Below are 14,322 nucleotides of genomic sequence, written 5' to 3'. Positions count from 1 at the left end.
GCTTAAATTTAAAATGTGTTCAATGGGTATTTGGGTGGGGGAGGGGGTGACTGAGAGGTTCATGGGTTCATGTTGTGCGGTCGACTGGGAATAATAAGCATAATAAGTTGAAAATTCATTGGTTGGGCTCATCCACTAAAACATTAAACAATGCGGATGTGGTTGTCTGTTGAATTGTCGGGGTGAAGGTTTCTCCTAAGACTCATCTCTCTATTTTCTTGAGGAAAAAAAATGCCGAGGAATGAAAGTTTAGAGGGCTTTTCAGGTTTTCCAATGGATGAAGATGGACTCTTGATGGAGCCATATCACGACACTCATCATCATTACCCTCATTCGCATCATCATCGTCATCCAGTGATAATTCCAAGCTCAATGGTGAGGACTGAGAGCACCAAGAGTGATAATAGCCTCGAGGAGCACACTTTCTGCCGAGTGTGTCGTGAGAGTCAACAGCGTATGCCAAGTCCACATTTACTACCCCAACCCCACCGTGACTCGGCTTACCGAGTGGTTGAGGTAGATCCTGATGCTATTCAGGTAATTGGAGACATGGAGTTGCAGCAATTACCCGAGGCGGTTAATCGTGAAATTTTAAAAAACAGCGGTGAGATTGTGTACGAGGAGGAGACGAGGGATGGGGATATGATGCGGGAGGAGAATTTCGTTAGATCAGTGGGTCCCAGGAGGACTTTGCTGAGGTATCCATTGTTGGATGAGGAGAGGAGGTCGTTGAGTGGCTCGAGGAGAAATCTTAATCACAAGAATTACCCTCACATTGAGGATGAGAAGAGATCGCTCAATGGATCGAGGAGAAATCTGAGTGGTTCGAGAAAATACATTTTAGTGCCTTTAGAGAGACCAGACTGCTGGAATGGTAGTGCGAGGAATTTGTACGTTGGTAGTCGTGAAAATTTAATTGGCTCAAGGAGAAACACTGGCAGTCGTGAGCATTTGAATGTAATGAGAAGAAGTATGAATGGTGTCAAAGGGACTAGGGAAATGCCGGATGTAAGAGTGAAGCGTCATCATCCAGTTGTACATGCTGATGGAGAAATGGAAAAGCCCAGGAGAGCAGCAAATCTCGGTGAAGTAACACGACAATCCTGCACAAGCATTCCCTCACCCTCATCTGACTCAATAGTTTCACCAAATGACATTATCGTTACAATACCATCAGAGTCTGTATTAACGCCTGAGTCGGGCTTTGCTGAGAGCCCACACTCCGGCTCCAGTCCCGAGTCTACGAGGAAGGAACTCCGACTTCCTGGTAATTCGATTATTTCACGGAATCGCCGAAGTTACGAGAATGCACAGCTTCAGGATGTCAATCATGTAATGACGAGAACTAGTAGCTCCAGCAGTAGTACGTCAGACAGCGATGGGACTACCAAGGATATTGTCCCTATCGGTGGGAAAAAAAGTCATGAAAATAATGTTAAACAAACTGTATCGCACACCAGTGTTTGACGTTTATTTTCCTCTAGGTGTAATTTATTTCTCTTACTCCTGTCGCTGTTGCTTTGTACTTTTTAATATGAATATAAAACGTTGTTTTAAAAATTGTGGATAATTCATGAGATTCGGGATTATTATGACAAAGGGTTGATCATCATGTGAACTACTGTATTTATTTTCAGAATAGTCTTTTTGAAACGTATGATAATGGAGTTTGAATAAGACAATAAAGTAAACTGCTGGACAGTTTTACGGTATGAATGATGTAATAAGAGGAAAATGTGTGCCAAGAAAAATACAAAGTTCTTTTTGAGAATATTTGGTGGAACTTTTCTATCCATCGCTTTATGCTAATCGCAGCTGGAGATTCTCCTGATAAAGTCAAGTTTAGTCTTTTCGTATAGCCAATATCCTGTGTGAACTTTAACAGGGAGGAGGAGGGCTAAACTTCCGGTATGGGTGAATACCTCGTGTGATGTGCAAGAATGAGGGGGATAATTTCTAGAATGTAATTCAACAATTACCTGCATGCAATGGTACCGGTATAATAGTGTATATAGGCCAATGCGCAAACGCCCACGCATACGTACCCTTTCGCGTTTTAAAGCCGAAAAAACTTTTTCGTCTCTGTGCATGTTTATACATGATTTATGAACTATGATAATGAAAATATGCATGAAAATATCGAAGGTGAACACGTTACAGCCGAGCTTTTGCGCAAATGTTAATTAAACTGATAAATTATTTACCGCTATCATTGCATTTCATTGTTGCAGATAGTCATTGTGAGTTGTATTAGAATGAAAATATGAGGTAATGCTGAAAAAGAGCAATGGGAAGACGGAGAAAATGTATTCAGTGAGACGTTGAAGATAAATGAAAAATAATATTTTCTACAAATGAATTTAAAATGCCTTTTCATCCCACCTGTTTCCCAATTAAAATTCCCAACTCGTAGCGGGTAATGAGTGTGTGATGTGAAGAGCCAATAATTATTTCGACGCATTTTTTAATATACAACGCGATAACTTGTGTCATTGTTTGTGACATTTGCGCGTTGTTTTCATTCACATTAAAATCACTCGCACATGTAGCTGACTTCGTTGCATTAATGCGAGTAATTGATTTACCGAGAATTATGTCATTTGGTGGGATTTACAAAGCCTCATTGCAGTGCACAGGAGTGTTCCAACGCCATTGGGTAAAACCGATTGTGAAATTTTGCTGACTCGGTTTTAATATCATTTATGAAATGGCCCACTTAGCAATGCAGAATGCCAGTGTAATAAAACCGTCAAAATGAGGAAGACACGGGGTAATGTTAATGTTTATTTCCGCACGTGCTATTAACCAGTGGGTGAATGAATGGACGAGAGAGATTAATTACTTTTTCAGATAACGACGCGGAGGCCCAGCCACTGCTGATCGATGACGATGAGGATATTAATTCATCATTTCAACATTATTATCCAGCTTTAAAACCAGTTATTATGAGGGGCGTTGCGATGCATTTGGCAGAATGGCCATCCCACCTGTTCAGTATTTTCACGACCGTCTGCATCGTATCTGCTGCTTTCATAGCCCTCGCATTTGTCACCATCATTCTCTTTGCAGTGGATAGGAAACCGAGGTGTCGGTATGAAATAGTGTGACCTTTTTTTAAATCGATATTTTTCATTCTCACAGTGCTATTTTATTCCCTGGTATTGTAGCGTATCACGAAATGTTGAAATTGAGGACTATCCAAATGTTTATTGCATCAAGCATGCCAGTCACGCCTGGACACAGGATGAACTCTGTGCCATTGAATCATCAGCACGCGAGTTTCCCGAGCTTCATGTATTTATCAGAATATTCATATTTCGATTTTTTTTTTTCGCTGTTTGAGGATTCATACGTTTTATTAGTGGGTTTTTTTTCGTTTTCTCGTTGGGAATTTTTCGTCATGCATGGATGTTCGCAGGTGTATCTGGTGAATCTTCAACGACATGTACCCGAGACTTCCTCAGCACCTGTCAATACTTCACTCACGCTGAATTTCGGCGCCACAGAAGACGCAGTGAGTGCACTTACTGAGAGATATACGAATGTACGCAGCATCGATATTGTCGCTTCAACGCTCTTCAGAAAATCTATTCTCGGGGAAGTGTATACTAAATTTGATGGCAAGTTGCTGGAGATTGCAGTGAAATCTCAGTTATTGTGGACTTACGCTGGGATTGCAGTGAATCCACTGCAAATTGATGGGATAAAATACTTGAAGGATTATCTTTGCCGGTTGGTTCGCTAGTTGGAATGGTTGTTAACGATAGATATGCACTTACGGAAAAAATTGCACACAGCAATCTAGTGCACCCGCTGGAAAATTCTTTTTCCCGGCTAAACGCGCAAAATACTATTGAATTTTTGATAAAAATTCCATCAGGTTTTCGACGATTCTATTGGAAACGTCTGCAGCTATTCTGCGTTTTTTTAAATTGAAAATTTCAACGGAAAATATTTTGCAGAAAAAATCAATAGATTTTTGTCCGCCGTATTTCTTCAAGTTTTTCGGGGATGCTCCAAATTTTCTGCAGCATGGAAACCCTTTCTCGTATCTTTCTAAAACTGAGTAAATTTCTAGAATTCTCCGGAATGTTTAACCCTAGATTGGTCACCATATGAGGAAAACCCCGCCACGCGTCGTTTTTCTTAATTACAGTTGACTGGCTAATCGGGAAAATTCCAAAAAATTTGACTTTGTCAATTGAAGGGTTTAAAAAATTATGGTAATTTTTAGAACAACATTTTTCCCGAAATTCCTAAAGAAAACAAATTATTCCGAACAGATGAATTATTTTTTCCCGTGTTAAATGAAATTGCCCATCACGCGACGTTGCCGGAAACTCGCTAAACGCGCCCGGGCAGTGTAGAGTGAATTCGGCAAGGCTAGAGCTTAAAGACGGCGGGGAATCCCCGTGGCGGTAACCAGAGCCGCAGGGGGCGTTCGGTGACCAGACTAGTGTTAAGAATTTTCCAAGAAGTTCTAGAATTTCCTAGAAGTTTCTACGTTGATTGCTGCAGTATGCAACATCCTCGCCTTTATTCGAATTTTCAAGAAGATTTATATAATAGTATATATCGATACGAGTGCGTAAAAGTGTTTTTTGTCACTTGTGCGTAAAGTGAAATTTCACGCACGTCTCGCGTGATTGATGAAATTCTACTCACCCTCCACACGTTGTGATGAAAAAAGACTTTTTCCCAAAATTGTCCTCATCATAAAAATATAGAAATATTCACATCAAAATTCAAAACTTGGAAAGAGAAAAAAATCTAGTTTTCAAAAATTATGTGACATTTATACCGAGCAAATTCTAAAGGAAATATCTAAAACAATAAGTCGTAAAAAAGATGAAACTTTATTAATTTTATCCATAAAATATTTTTCATCCAAAATTTTAATTGTGGGCAAGCTGCGGAATTTTTCAATGAGTCGGCGAAGCACTAACAAAATTTCAAATAGAGCTCTTTGATAAAGTTCTATGATATTCTTTTCATGTCTGAGTGCTTGGCTGACGTTCGGATGACATTTGTAGATCGAATGAGTTATGCAAACCGATGAAAAATGCAGCAATTAGCACGGATGGAAGTCTCCAAGTGTCGCCTGTTCCTTGTCACGCTTTCTTCGAGGTAATTTTAAAAAAATTGGCTGCAGAATCCCGGGATGAAAAGAAATGTATGAGAGATGCTTATAACTCTTTCTGCGCTGGGTAAGTGACTATTGAATCCTTTTGTATGATGGATACATGCATTATTGAATATATCGTCGTTATTGGATATTTTAGAAGAGAGAAATGCATCGGAGTGGAAATTCTCAACAATATATCTTGGAATATCTCCCATCGTTTTACATGCCCAGTGATATTTCCGGAGGGGGTTCACAGGTCATAGCCGAACGTTGCTACTATCTCAAGATAAAACTGCCATTGTATTCTCAATTTAGATGCGGAATTTTATTTGCAAAAAATTCGATTTTAATGTCTGAAGTCTGAAATGATATTCTTGTGAATTCTACTCGAAAGATCTCAGCTCGTACAGGCGAACTACACCGAGCCAGCACCATAGTTCTCCCACTGAAACAAGAATGCATTTAATAAAATTGGTTGAAAAAAAAGTGGTTTAGTATAATACAGCGAGAATCAATATTAATATGTGCGCGTCCGTGTGGAAAGGGCTCTCATTTAAACCAGTGTTGAAACATTTTTTGAAGATTCTCTAACCGCAAATTTTTCATGCTATCGAGGTAATTTCGGGCCTAAAGTGTGCAGAATGTTATCGATATTATTGGAGTGTACATAACTCAATATGGATAAATTGGATCCTTTTCATGCGAACATATACCACATGAGTCTGTACATTAAAAGGTCTGAAAATTATAATATAATGAAGAGCGAACAGATTCTTGGATTACATACTATGCAACACGATCCTTGTATTTTTATTTTCCCCAAGACTTGAGGAAACATCAACGGAATAAAGCGTATCATATTAAAATATGCTCCATTTTATACTCGTTTGGTTAATATTATTTTTGAGAATTAATTTTTCATCAAATTAATGGTTTTTGTTCTTTTAAATTTCGATTTTTTGTCTTCTAATTTTCATATTGTCAATTTTTCACTCTCTCATGAAACCGGATAAATTAATTAATTAAACTATGTGCTCAGCAGATGCTGAAATTTCAATGGATTAAAAAATTAAATTTCCATTAATAGTAAAAAGTTGAATCACGATATTGAGTAAAATTTTTTAAATTTACAGTCTCATTAAATTTTCTTTTCACATAACATCGATTGCAAATTGGGGAAAATCAATTTCCGCGCTACCTGTTGTGCATTTTTTCTTAGAAATTGATAATACGTCAAAGAGATCAAGCACAGTAACGCTAAAAATTAAAAATCACCAACACTTTTTCAAAAAACTTAGCATCTATCTCGCGATAAAACACGATAAATTCTCGATCAATATTGAAAGCGAATTATCATAATAGTAAGAATTAATATCAATGTGTCAGAGATTCACTCTACATTGAAAAGACTGAAAATAATGATACAATGCGGAGCGGGAGATTTTCTGCAACGCGTCTCGTATATTTGTATTTTTCCCAAGAGTTGAATAAACATCAGAGGAATAAAGTACCGTAATGGCATTCATTTTATGAATTGCGAACATAACTTACTATTGAAATATTACTCATCAGATGATGAATTTCTACAGAATTTCTGTATTTTATCTGAACTTGACGTTTTGAATAGAGACGAATGTGAATATTCAGTACCTGTCATTATGAAATATTTCAGTTCACCCATTGAATGACATTTTTACGTCAAAGCAATTGCAAATTGGGGCAAATTAATTTCTGCGCTGCATGTTCTACATTTATTTCCAAAAAATGGACAATATGTAAGAGAAAATACCGATGGCGGTTGCTGTGTGGTTACACGCAGAGAAATGTTCAGTAAAAATTACGGAACTCATAATTCGCTCACCGTTTACGGAATGGACTCAGAAAATTTAAGTGACGGTATCGTAATTTTCTGTGACAGTTGCGTAAAATTTCCTACAACCACATTTCGCTCCGGAATTACGAAAAAAATACGTCATTTTTATTGAATATTTGTCTCCGTGTAGAGTGTGCGATTGGCACGCGGTAGACCCGGGTTCAATTCCCGGCTGGGGGTCCAAAATTTGACACTCTAAATCTCAAAGTTTCATTTGTCAAGCGGGAGTCTCACAAGAGACGACTGCACCTGGGCAGGTTTTTCCCTCAACTGAGGTTTTCCCTTGTCCTTCGGGGAATGCGGTACAGGGGAATGCGGTTGAGGGCGGGAAGGAAATAAATCGTAAAGACCCGAAAGGGCATACGAGAGAAAAAATTTATTTATAAGAGAAAATAAGCACAACAGCCCTAGAAACTGAAAATCTCGAACACTTTTCCAGAGAATTTTCCATACATTTCACAACGAAACCCGATAAATCCCCAATAAATATTGAAATTGAGTCCCGACCTATCGTTTCAAATAGAAAATAAGTGGAGGGGCCGTCCCCCTCAGGATGAATATCACAAACCACTCACAAATTGCACTCAACTATCTCGAAAATTCTCATGGAAATGGTTGCGAATATCCACCGAATCAAAAACCACTCTAAAAAACCCACAAATAGCAGTGTTCCCGAGCTCTCATCATTTCCACCGGGGCATAACTAGAATTTTTTCCCTCCGTAAAATTCAACCTTTCAAAATAACGAACCCTGTAATTTCCATTACTTTCGCATTTCAACTGCAAAGCCAATACGTCGCGACTATAAAATCCAATTAAAACTGCCTAACTGAAATGATAAAGTTTTAATTAATTACCAAATATGCATAATATCGAAACCATCAAAACATACTAATAACGAATGCAGCACCGGCGGTGTATGTGAGAGCAGTGGTGAATCTGAGACGTGTGAACAAGAGCCAAACAGCTACAATGGCATCGCCAACTTCCCATACAACCTCAGCCATACACAGAACAATCGTGGGTAGACTCCAATAAGGTTTCATCTGCGCATAAAATATTTTAATGCATTCACAGATAATGTTCATACCCCCCGCTGTCTCTCGTTCTGTCACACATTGTAAACATTCTGATGAAGTTTACTCACCGATACTAGAGAATAAACAAGCATGAATGCAGCCAGAGAGGAAATGACCGAGTACGTGAACGAGTACCCGAGACTGAGGGTAACCACTGCTTTTCGTGGTGGTACCATGCCATGAACGCTCTGACCATTTTCCAAGAGACTATATTCAATGGGTCCATAACGTAGACCATGATAACTCAGCACCAAAATAGTAAAGGCCAACAGTATTGCCTGAATCGTGTGATAAATTTCGTTGGACCATGCTTTGACATTTCCACTGATTTTTTCACGCTCAACGATTTTGCCCGCTCCTGTTTTTTCCGACTCGTCATTACAGTCTGTTGGTTGCTGTTTTATTTTGAGAGAAGAACCGGGAGAGGAAAAATTAATAAACGATGTGTATTGATGTTCATAGGAGTTCAATAAATTCCTTGGCGTATGAAAAATTCTATCTCGTTTATATTTTTTTTTTCTCCACATACCAGCGCTCTTTGGCCTTCTGCAGCTTTAACTTTCTTAACACGTCCTTCATTGGAGCCAGTCTCGTCGATTTGATAACTCATTTCATGAATTTTCTACACTGACATGAAATTTTAAAGAGAATTGATGGACTGCGGGGATCAACACTTCAGCTCGCTCTGCCTTTTAATCTGCAGCTATATTCAGAAATTAACGGAAAATAATTATTGCATTTTTTAATGGTAAAGCAGTCAGTTGTGGCTGATGAAACCGTTGAGAGCAGGTGGAATTCAGTTGTCCATTGGTATTTATATCCTCTGAGAATATAAAAAACCATCCACAATACAATCTTTCTTTTCTTATCACGTCTCTCATTTCCCACAATCCTATCGGCTTTACGATTATTTCAATTCGTCCGAGAATTCAATTTGCGATGAAAATAATGAGAAAAGAGATAAACGTTGTGCTGCCATCATTCTTCTGCAGCTAAATTCAGTAAATTCAACATAAACTAAATGCAACTTACCACATTAGTAAACCCCCCCCCCAAAACAACTATAAAAAATAATGAGAGTGTCGAAAAAATGTGAAATCTGCCGTTTCGTTGGTATATTCGACAAAAACAAAAAATCGGTGAGTTGAAGTTGAAAAAAAATCAAAGTTCTAAGTGTATCGTTCAGCCACGGAGAATGAGTTGCTGGAGAATTTGGGGGAATAGCAAAAGGCAATGGAAAGTTGTCAGGCAAAGCTGTGCACAGTCTGGTATCTCGTTGGAAACCACTAGAACTTGATTAACCTCCTGTAGTTTGATTGTCGTGTGACAGAATATGCCCGCTGGTTAAATCCCCTCCCTCACTGTATGAACTCATCCCCTCAAGTTTCACTATGACCCGAGGGACAGTTATCGATTAAACGTCTACCCCCCATCACTTTCAATTATTTCACCATGCATCAGGGATTCCGATAATTCCAGAATGACGAGGATCATTAAAATCACATCCAAATATTCATCCCCCTGTCCGCTTTTCCAATTTTTAATTAATCCTGTGGCTTTTTCATTGGAGACTGTTATGCTTTCAGCGAGTTGGCCGAATTATTTGCACATTATGCGACCACTGGAGCATGGGCAGCCACCTGTGTGTTATCCTCCTAGGACTCATAGGGACCGTTAGTCCATCGTAATAATCCCCATGACTATTTTATCGCGAATTTCATTGCAAAATCATCAGAAAGTTTTCGCCTTCCTGGGTTCCAGGTGATTACGGCTTTCGACATCGTTCGTATCGTAAATTATAAACTACCGGGACGGTCTATCACCAGGAGAAGGGATTCTGACGTTGGTAAGTAACTTTTAAAAATGGAGAGACTCATTCAATTTTCAGGGATTGCACAGAGTAATGATTTTTTTTATCAAAGTACCAGCCAATGTTGAACGGGACCTCAAGCTCATGACTTCGATACTGGGAATTGAGCACTATACACTCATAATGCTGGGTGCCATGACGGTAATTTTTTAATGTGGTAGTTGAATGTGGAAGGAAAAAAAATTTAATTAAAGTGGTTTTTCCTTTGTGTATTTGCAAGGCAGGGATATCCGATGCTTCATACACCCTGGCTTCTCATGCAGCTGTGCGTTATTGTCGTTGAGATTGGAGTTTTTATAATGCGCCTCATCTTGGATGGATTACACATCAAGCTCGATGGCATACTTTTAGCTATTTTTACGGTGCACAATTGGCTACAGGTCTTTTGTCTGTTTCATCGGCAAATTAGAAATTCATACCATTGAAAATAACTCATGCGCTGGGATTAAAATTTAGTCTCTTTTGATTGTACATGTTACCGTGATCTTCATTTATTTCACGAGTTTTTTTATGAGGGATCATGGCTGTCACGAGTGTTGAAATAAATTTGAAAAATTTTAAGTCTCATTTGTCAAGCCGGGAGGATGAAGCAATTTGGGGTGACGAGTAAGAATGAAGAAATTAACGGTTCGGTATCGGAGAGTTATAGTTTTGGGGGGAAGGGTGTGAGGGAGGTAAGTGATGGGCGGCGGTGGTACGGGGTTTATTGATTGGTTATAACCCCCTTTCAAAGTTGGATGTAATTTTCCAGACGAGAACATGGTACTTACGACTTATGTGTCTTGTGGTTTCTTGTCTGAGTTCAATCACCCTGGAAGTTGGGGCACGATCGCCGCTTGGGCACTCTGTGACAAAGTCGACGGCGTTCAGTGCGATATTTCGGCGGTCGTACAGTAATTACATATTCGTAACTGTATTATATGTGGAATCAAAAGCTATTGAGGAGATGATTGCTGGCTTTCTCGAGAGCTGATGAAGTAGGGGAGGGTTGGGCTAAATGAACACTCGACTTTTTTTTAACCCTTCGATCCTCGCGCGGAGTGTGACACCCCAGACGTTTGTTCAAATATTTTTTTAGTACTTCGCACTGAGAGAAAAAATTATTCCTGCTAAAAAATTATTTGTTTGAGAGACGTAAATCACTTTTGCAATTTTCAATTCTTGAGGCTACCTATTTCCAGGCGCTCGGGAGCAGATTCATTTTTACAAAAGGGAAGAATTTTATTTTGCGAGGAAAAAATAGTAAAAATTGAGGAAACGGATTCCTCAACTGTTCAACGAATTATTAATATTTCAAAAAAGTCAAAAGTGTTCATATTGGCCCACGCCCCCCAATCATATTGACAATATCCTCGAGAGGAAGAGGTTTGGAGAAATTCTCACAGGCGATGCTTCTTGTAGTGAATTTTATGCCCTACGAAGAAATTCTTCGGACATGTTTCGATAAATTTAATGATTTTAGAGATATTTTCTTTCACTTATGGAAAAATTCAACCGCAAATCCAACGCATTCGCTAGAAAATTCTATTCACTCTTTTCTAATATCCGCAAAAAACGCGGAATGACGGCGAATTTTTTTTGTTGAACCCCGAAAAACGAATAAAATTTCACTAACAATCCCAGTAGAATTTTCATTGAGTTTTTTACCCAAATAATTTTCCTCCGAAATCATTAAATTTATAATTGAAAATGGTTCGAATAATTGAGAAATTATTGGAATTTCCAGACGTCATAATCAAGATCACAATGGGAAGATTCGTCTCCGCAGTTTTATCAACAATTCTGTTGACAATCGGTGAAAAGCACAGAATACCATTCCTCTATTTTCCGTGGATGTTCAATACACTCACGGGAATTTTCTTTTACGAGGCACCTACCCTCCTGAGATGGACGTACAATCAGATACCCTATGTATTCGTCCCTGCCACAACCTTCGCTTTTATAACCCTCATTCTATTCGGTAAGGAAAGGAAAAAAGCATCATGTACATCAGAAACTCCTCAATCAAACTGGCAATCGATAGTGCGATCTACAAGTTCTTTTTCTTGTTTCACTTTTTAATCCTTTCTCCTTTCAGTGGAACAACTTTTTCACTGGTGTGACGTTTTTGCGAGCTTTATGGAAGCCTGGGTGGAATACATCCATCGTAAGAGGGTGAGAGCTGTTGATGAGATTGGAAATATGCAAAATCAAGAGAAAAACGATGGACTCGTTGGGAACGGGGTATTGCATGAATTGGTAAATGGAGTAACTTTCAACTCAAAGAATAATGCAAGACGTGTTAAAAGTTTGACGAATCTAATTTATACAAATGAGAAAGAGAAAATTGGATAAATACTTGGTGAAGAAGTGTTGAGATATTCAAGCCCTCGGAGTATTCAAATAGTTTCCCGTCTCAAAGAGATAACATCTCCTTTCCTGCTCGGCTGTAGTTTAGTTTAAAACCCTTGGAAAATAGTTTATTACCCCTTTGAGAGGCGGTGCAGCTTGGAAAACATAACAATGAAACATTTTTATTGGTCATTTGGAGTGTGAAGGAGCTATTTACTCCAGGGATCTCCCTTTTTTTTCAAAGGAAAAACAATCAAAAATGCATAAAAAAGTCTATAAAAAGGAAGTCAAACATTCATTCTCAGAGCGATCCCTATGCGGGAATGAAAAGGTTTTTTCGTCATTTTTTGTCATTCGCTGCCTACGACCAGAATGACAAAAAATATCATTCGACATACGGCATAAAAAAACTTTTCTAACTCATATTCGCCAGAAAAGTTTTTTCGGCCTGATGACGAAACATACGATTTCTTCATCGAAGAGAAATTATTTCGCTTGAGAAATTGATGCAATTTATTGGTGTCGTGACGTAAAATTTGATGCGGAATTTTGACAAAACTTCTCGTTTTTGTGGAATGCATCGCCTGTAGCGTCAAATTAATCTATTCAATTTCTCGAGAAGAAAAAATCTTTTCCAAATCCAAATTAAAAAATTCTCACACTTATGAAAAAAATTTAATAGAAAACCTTAGCGAATTCTGTAGAAGGTATGGGGATCCTATTAAAATTCTATTTGTTTCGGGAGAAAGTCAATAGATTACGATTTTTCTGTTTGAATTTTGCTCTTGACATTTTTTTTTTCAATTATTGGGCGCGAATTTTCCGAGTTTTTTCCGCTATATTTTGTTTTGTTTGGAATTATAGGATCCGAGTGAATAAAACTTGGAAAATTCATGCCTAAGTATTCTCATAGAAAAAATTCCAAGAGAATACCCAAATAGAAAAATCGAAATTCAAATAGAACCAAAATAAAAAAACAAATGGAATTTTAACAGAATCCCAATAGAATTTTTGGTGAATTCCAATAGAAATTTCTATCGAATTCGCCAAGTTTGTCTATTGAATTTTTCCACACGTGTAATTCAAGAATGATTCCAATTCCTCAATCCTGATCACACGATTTATAACTCCACAATCCCCAGACCTTAATTTCCAAAAATAACCACGAACTTTTCCGCAAAATTCTCCTCAAATAAATCGCGAAAATTTAGAACTCCCAAAACAAACAGACTGAAAGAGCATTGAACATTTCAAACGTATCCCCCATTGCCCGTGTGAACCAGAGCGCGCGGTTTTAGTCAATATGGCAGAGCGTCCCTCGCGCATGCGTCAACCCAGGTTCCCTCTCGCATGTGTGAGCAGTGGCCCCGTCCTACGTGTGGAACGTGCGCCGGTGAGAGCTACACAGTTTCCCGATTAACGGCTCATTTTGCCATTGTGTTTGGGGAAAAAGTAAACTCAGCGAGTTATTTTATCGTTACCCCGTAGCTTCAGTCATACAGACAATATCCATCGTCGTCGGATCGTCGTGAAATTATCCATCTCCCGACGAACAAAGGGAGAGCACTGCATTCAGAGAAAATACGGAGAAATAACAGGCGTGTGATTTTTGGAGGGAACTGTTGAAGGTACGTCGTTATTTATCCTCTACCTCTCTATCGTCCATCCTCCCATGAATGTCCCGAGAAAAAACCCTGACTTTATCCCCCTAAAATGACCAAACACGTTCCAGAGGCATTTTACAATATCGAAAATCATTAGAATGTCTCCTGTGCTCCTCTGCCTCGAGGCCGGTGAATCCGCTTAGAATTTTTTTTCTCCATCAATTTCCAGCCAGGGGCAAAGTTGTTTGTCCTCACAATGCCTCTGTTTACGATCGATAAAACCCAAAATTTCAGCTGGCAAACATGAAACTGGATGTTCATACCCTATTCCATTGAAAATTTAACAACATTTGTGCTGTGTCGTGCAACATGCTGGTGCGTGTCGTAAAATTGCGGTCGAGAGGTCGACATAACCTCACTAATACCTCTCCCCCCTTGCC

At 38.7% G+C, this 14,322-nt stretch overlaps 5 protein-coding genes across 9 annotated transcripts in view; 4 read left to right on the top strand and 1 right to left on the bottom strand.

The window, feature by feature from the left end:
- The window catches only part of LOC107048755 (ATP-sensitive inward rectifier potassium channel 12-like), a 35,041-nt gene extending 32,682 nt beyond the window's left edge, over positions 1 to 2,359 (top strand). For all 3 annotated transcript variants that reach the window (XM_029125969.1, XM_029125968.1, XM_015272103.2), the window contains one exon: positions 266 to 2,359. In XM_029125969.1, coding sequence (XP_028981802.1) covers positions 266 to 1,467 — 1,202 coding nt within the window. In that variant the 3' untranslated portion in view covers positions 1,468 to 2,359. The remainder of the gene's footprint in view (positions 1 to 265) is intronic.
- Positions 2,360 to 2,448: 89 nt separating this feature from the next.
- On the top strand, positions 2,449 to 5,971 carry LOC107048782. Of its 3 annotated transcripts, XM_015272176.1 has the most exons (6): positions 2,449 to 2,770; positions 2,851 to 3,091; positions 3,168 to 3,294; positions 3,419 to 3,732; positions 5,034 to 5,207; positions 5,283 to 5,971. In XM_015272176.1, exons 1-6 carry the CDS (start codon positions 2,755 to 2,757, stop codon positions 5,386 to 5,388), a joined length of 978 nt encoding a protein of 325 aa, XP_015127662.1. In that variant the 5' UTR covers positions 2,449 to 2,754; the 3' UTR covers positions 5,389 to 5,971. The 3 variants fall into 3 exon arrangements, with proteins under 3 accessions (XP_015127662.1, XP_015127653.1, XP_015127643.1); XM_015272167.1 differs by lacking the exon at positions 2,449 to 2,770 and having other exon boundaries at positions 2,804 to 3,085; XM_015272157.1 differs by lacking the exon at positions 2,449 to 2,770 and having other exon boundaries at positions 2,804 to 3,091.
- Positions 5,082 to 8,687, bottom strand: LOC107048793. The gene is made up of 4 exons (XM_015272191.2): positions 8,607 to 8,687; positions 8,146 to 8,472; positions 7,891 to 8,044; positions 5,082 to 5,570 (listed from the first exon to the last, which is right to left on the bottom strand). Exons 1-4 carry the CDS (start codon positions 8,685 to 8,687, stop codon positions 5,509 to 5,511), a joined length of 624 nt encoding a protein of 207 aa, XP_015127677.1. The 3' UTR covers positions 5,082 to 5,508.
- A 1,844-nt stretch (positions 8,688 to 10,531) lies between these two features.
- On the top strand, positions 10,532 to 12,281 carry LOC107036212. The gene is made up of 4 exons (XM_015254421.1): positions 10,532 to 10,621; positions 10,699 to 10,840; positions 11,674 to 11,907; positions 12,025 to 12,281. The coding sequence occupies exons 1-4, from the start codon at positions 10,532 to 10,534 to the stop codon at positions 12,279 to 12,281; spliced, it is 723 nt and encodes a 240-aa protein (XP_015109907.1).
- A 1,346-nt stretch (positions 12,282 to 13,627) lies between these two features.
- LOC107035935 (protein HGV2) overlaps positions 13,628 to 14,322 on the top strand; it is a 14,538-nt gene continuing 13,843 nt past the window's right edge. Inside the window, exon 1 of the mRNA XM_015253599.2 lies at positions 13,628 to 13,906. The gene's annotated coding sequence lies outside the window, so the exon portion shown is untranslated. The remainder of the gene's footprint in view (positions 13,907 to 14,322) is intronic.

The sequence above is a fragment of the Diachasma alloeum genome, unplaced genomic scaffold, assembly GCF_001412515.2.
Source record: "Diachasma alloeum isolate Michigan unplaced genomic scaffold, Dall2.0 Dall_scaffold_00176, whole genome shotgun sequence".
Classification (NCBI taxonomy): domain Eukaryota; kingdom Metazoa; phylum Arthropoda; class Insecta; order Hymenoptera; family Braconidae; genus Diachasma; species Diachasma alloeum.
This window is presented reverse-complemented; position numbering and strand designations above follow the sequence as displayed.

Coding starts and splice junctions, on each gene's coding strand:
- LOC107036212 (XM_015254421.1), top strand. CDS start 10,532: ATGAAGCAATTTGGGGTGACGAGTAAGAATGAAGAAATTAACGGTTCG. Junction 10,622..10,698: donor GGGGGAAGGGTGTGAGGGAG/GTAAGTGATGGG, acceptor GTAATTTTCCAG/ACGAGAACATGGTACTTACG. Junction 11,908..12,024: donor TATAACCCTCATTCTATTCG/GTAAGGAAAGGA, acceptor TTCTCCTTTCAG/TGGAACAACTTTTTCACTGG.
- LOC107048782 (XM_015272157.1), top strand. CDS start 2,817: ATGAATGGACGAGAGAGATTAATTACTTTTTCAGATAACGACGCGGAG. Junction 3,295..3,418: donor GCGAGTTTCCCGAGCTTCAT/GTATTTATCAGA, acceptor GGATGTTCGCAG/GTGTATCTGGTGAATCTTCA. Junction 3,733..5,033: donor TTGAAGGATTATCTTTGCCG/GTTGGTTCGCTA, acceptor TGACATTTGTAG/ATCGAATGAGTTATGCAAAC.
- LOC107048793 (XM_015272191.2), bottom strand. CDS start 8,687: ATGAGTTATCAAATCGACGAGACTGGCTCCAATGAAGGACGTGTTAAG. Junction 8,473..8,606: donor CAGAAGGCCAAAGAGCGCTG/GTATGTGGAGAA, acceptor AAAATAAAACAG/CAACCAACAGACTGTAATGA. Junction 5,571..7,890: donor CGGTGCTGCATTCGTTATTA/GTATGTTTTGAT, acceptor TTCTTGTTTCAG/TGGGAGAACTATGGTGCTGG.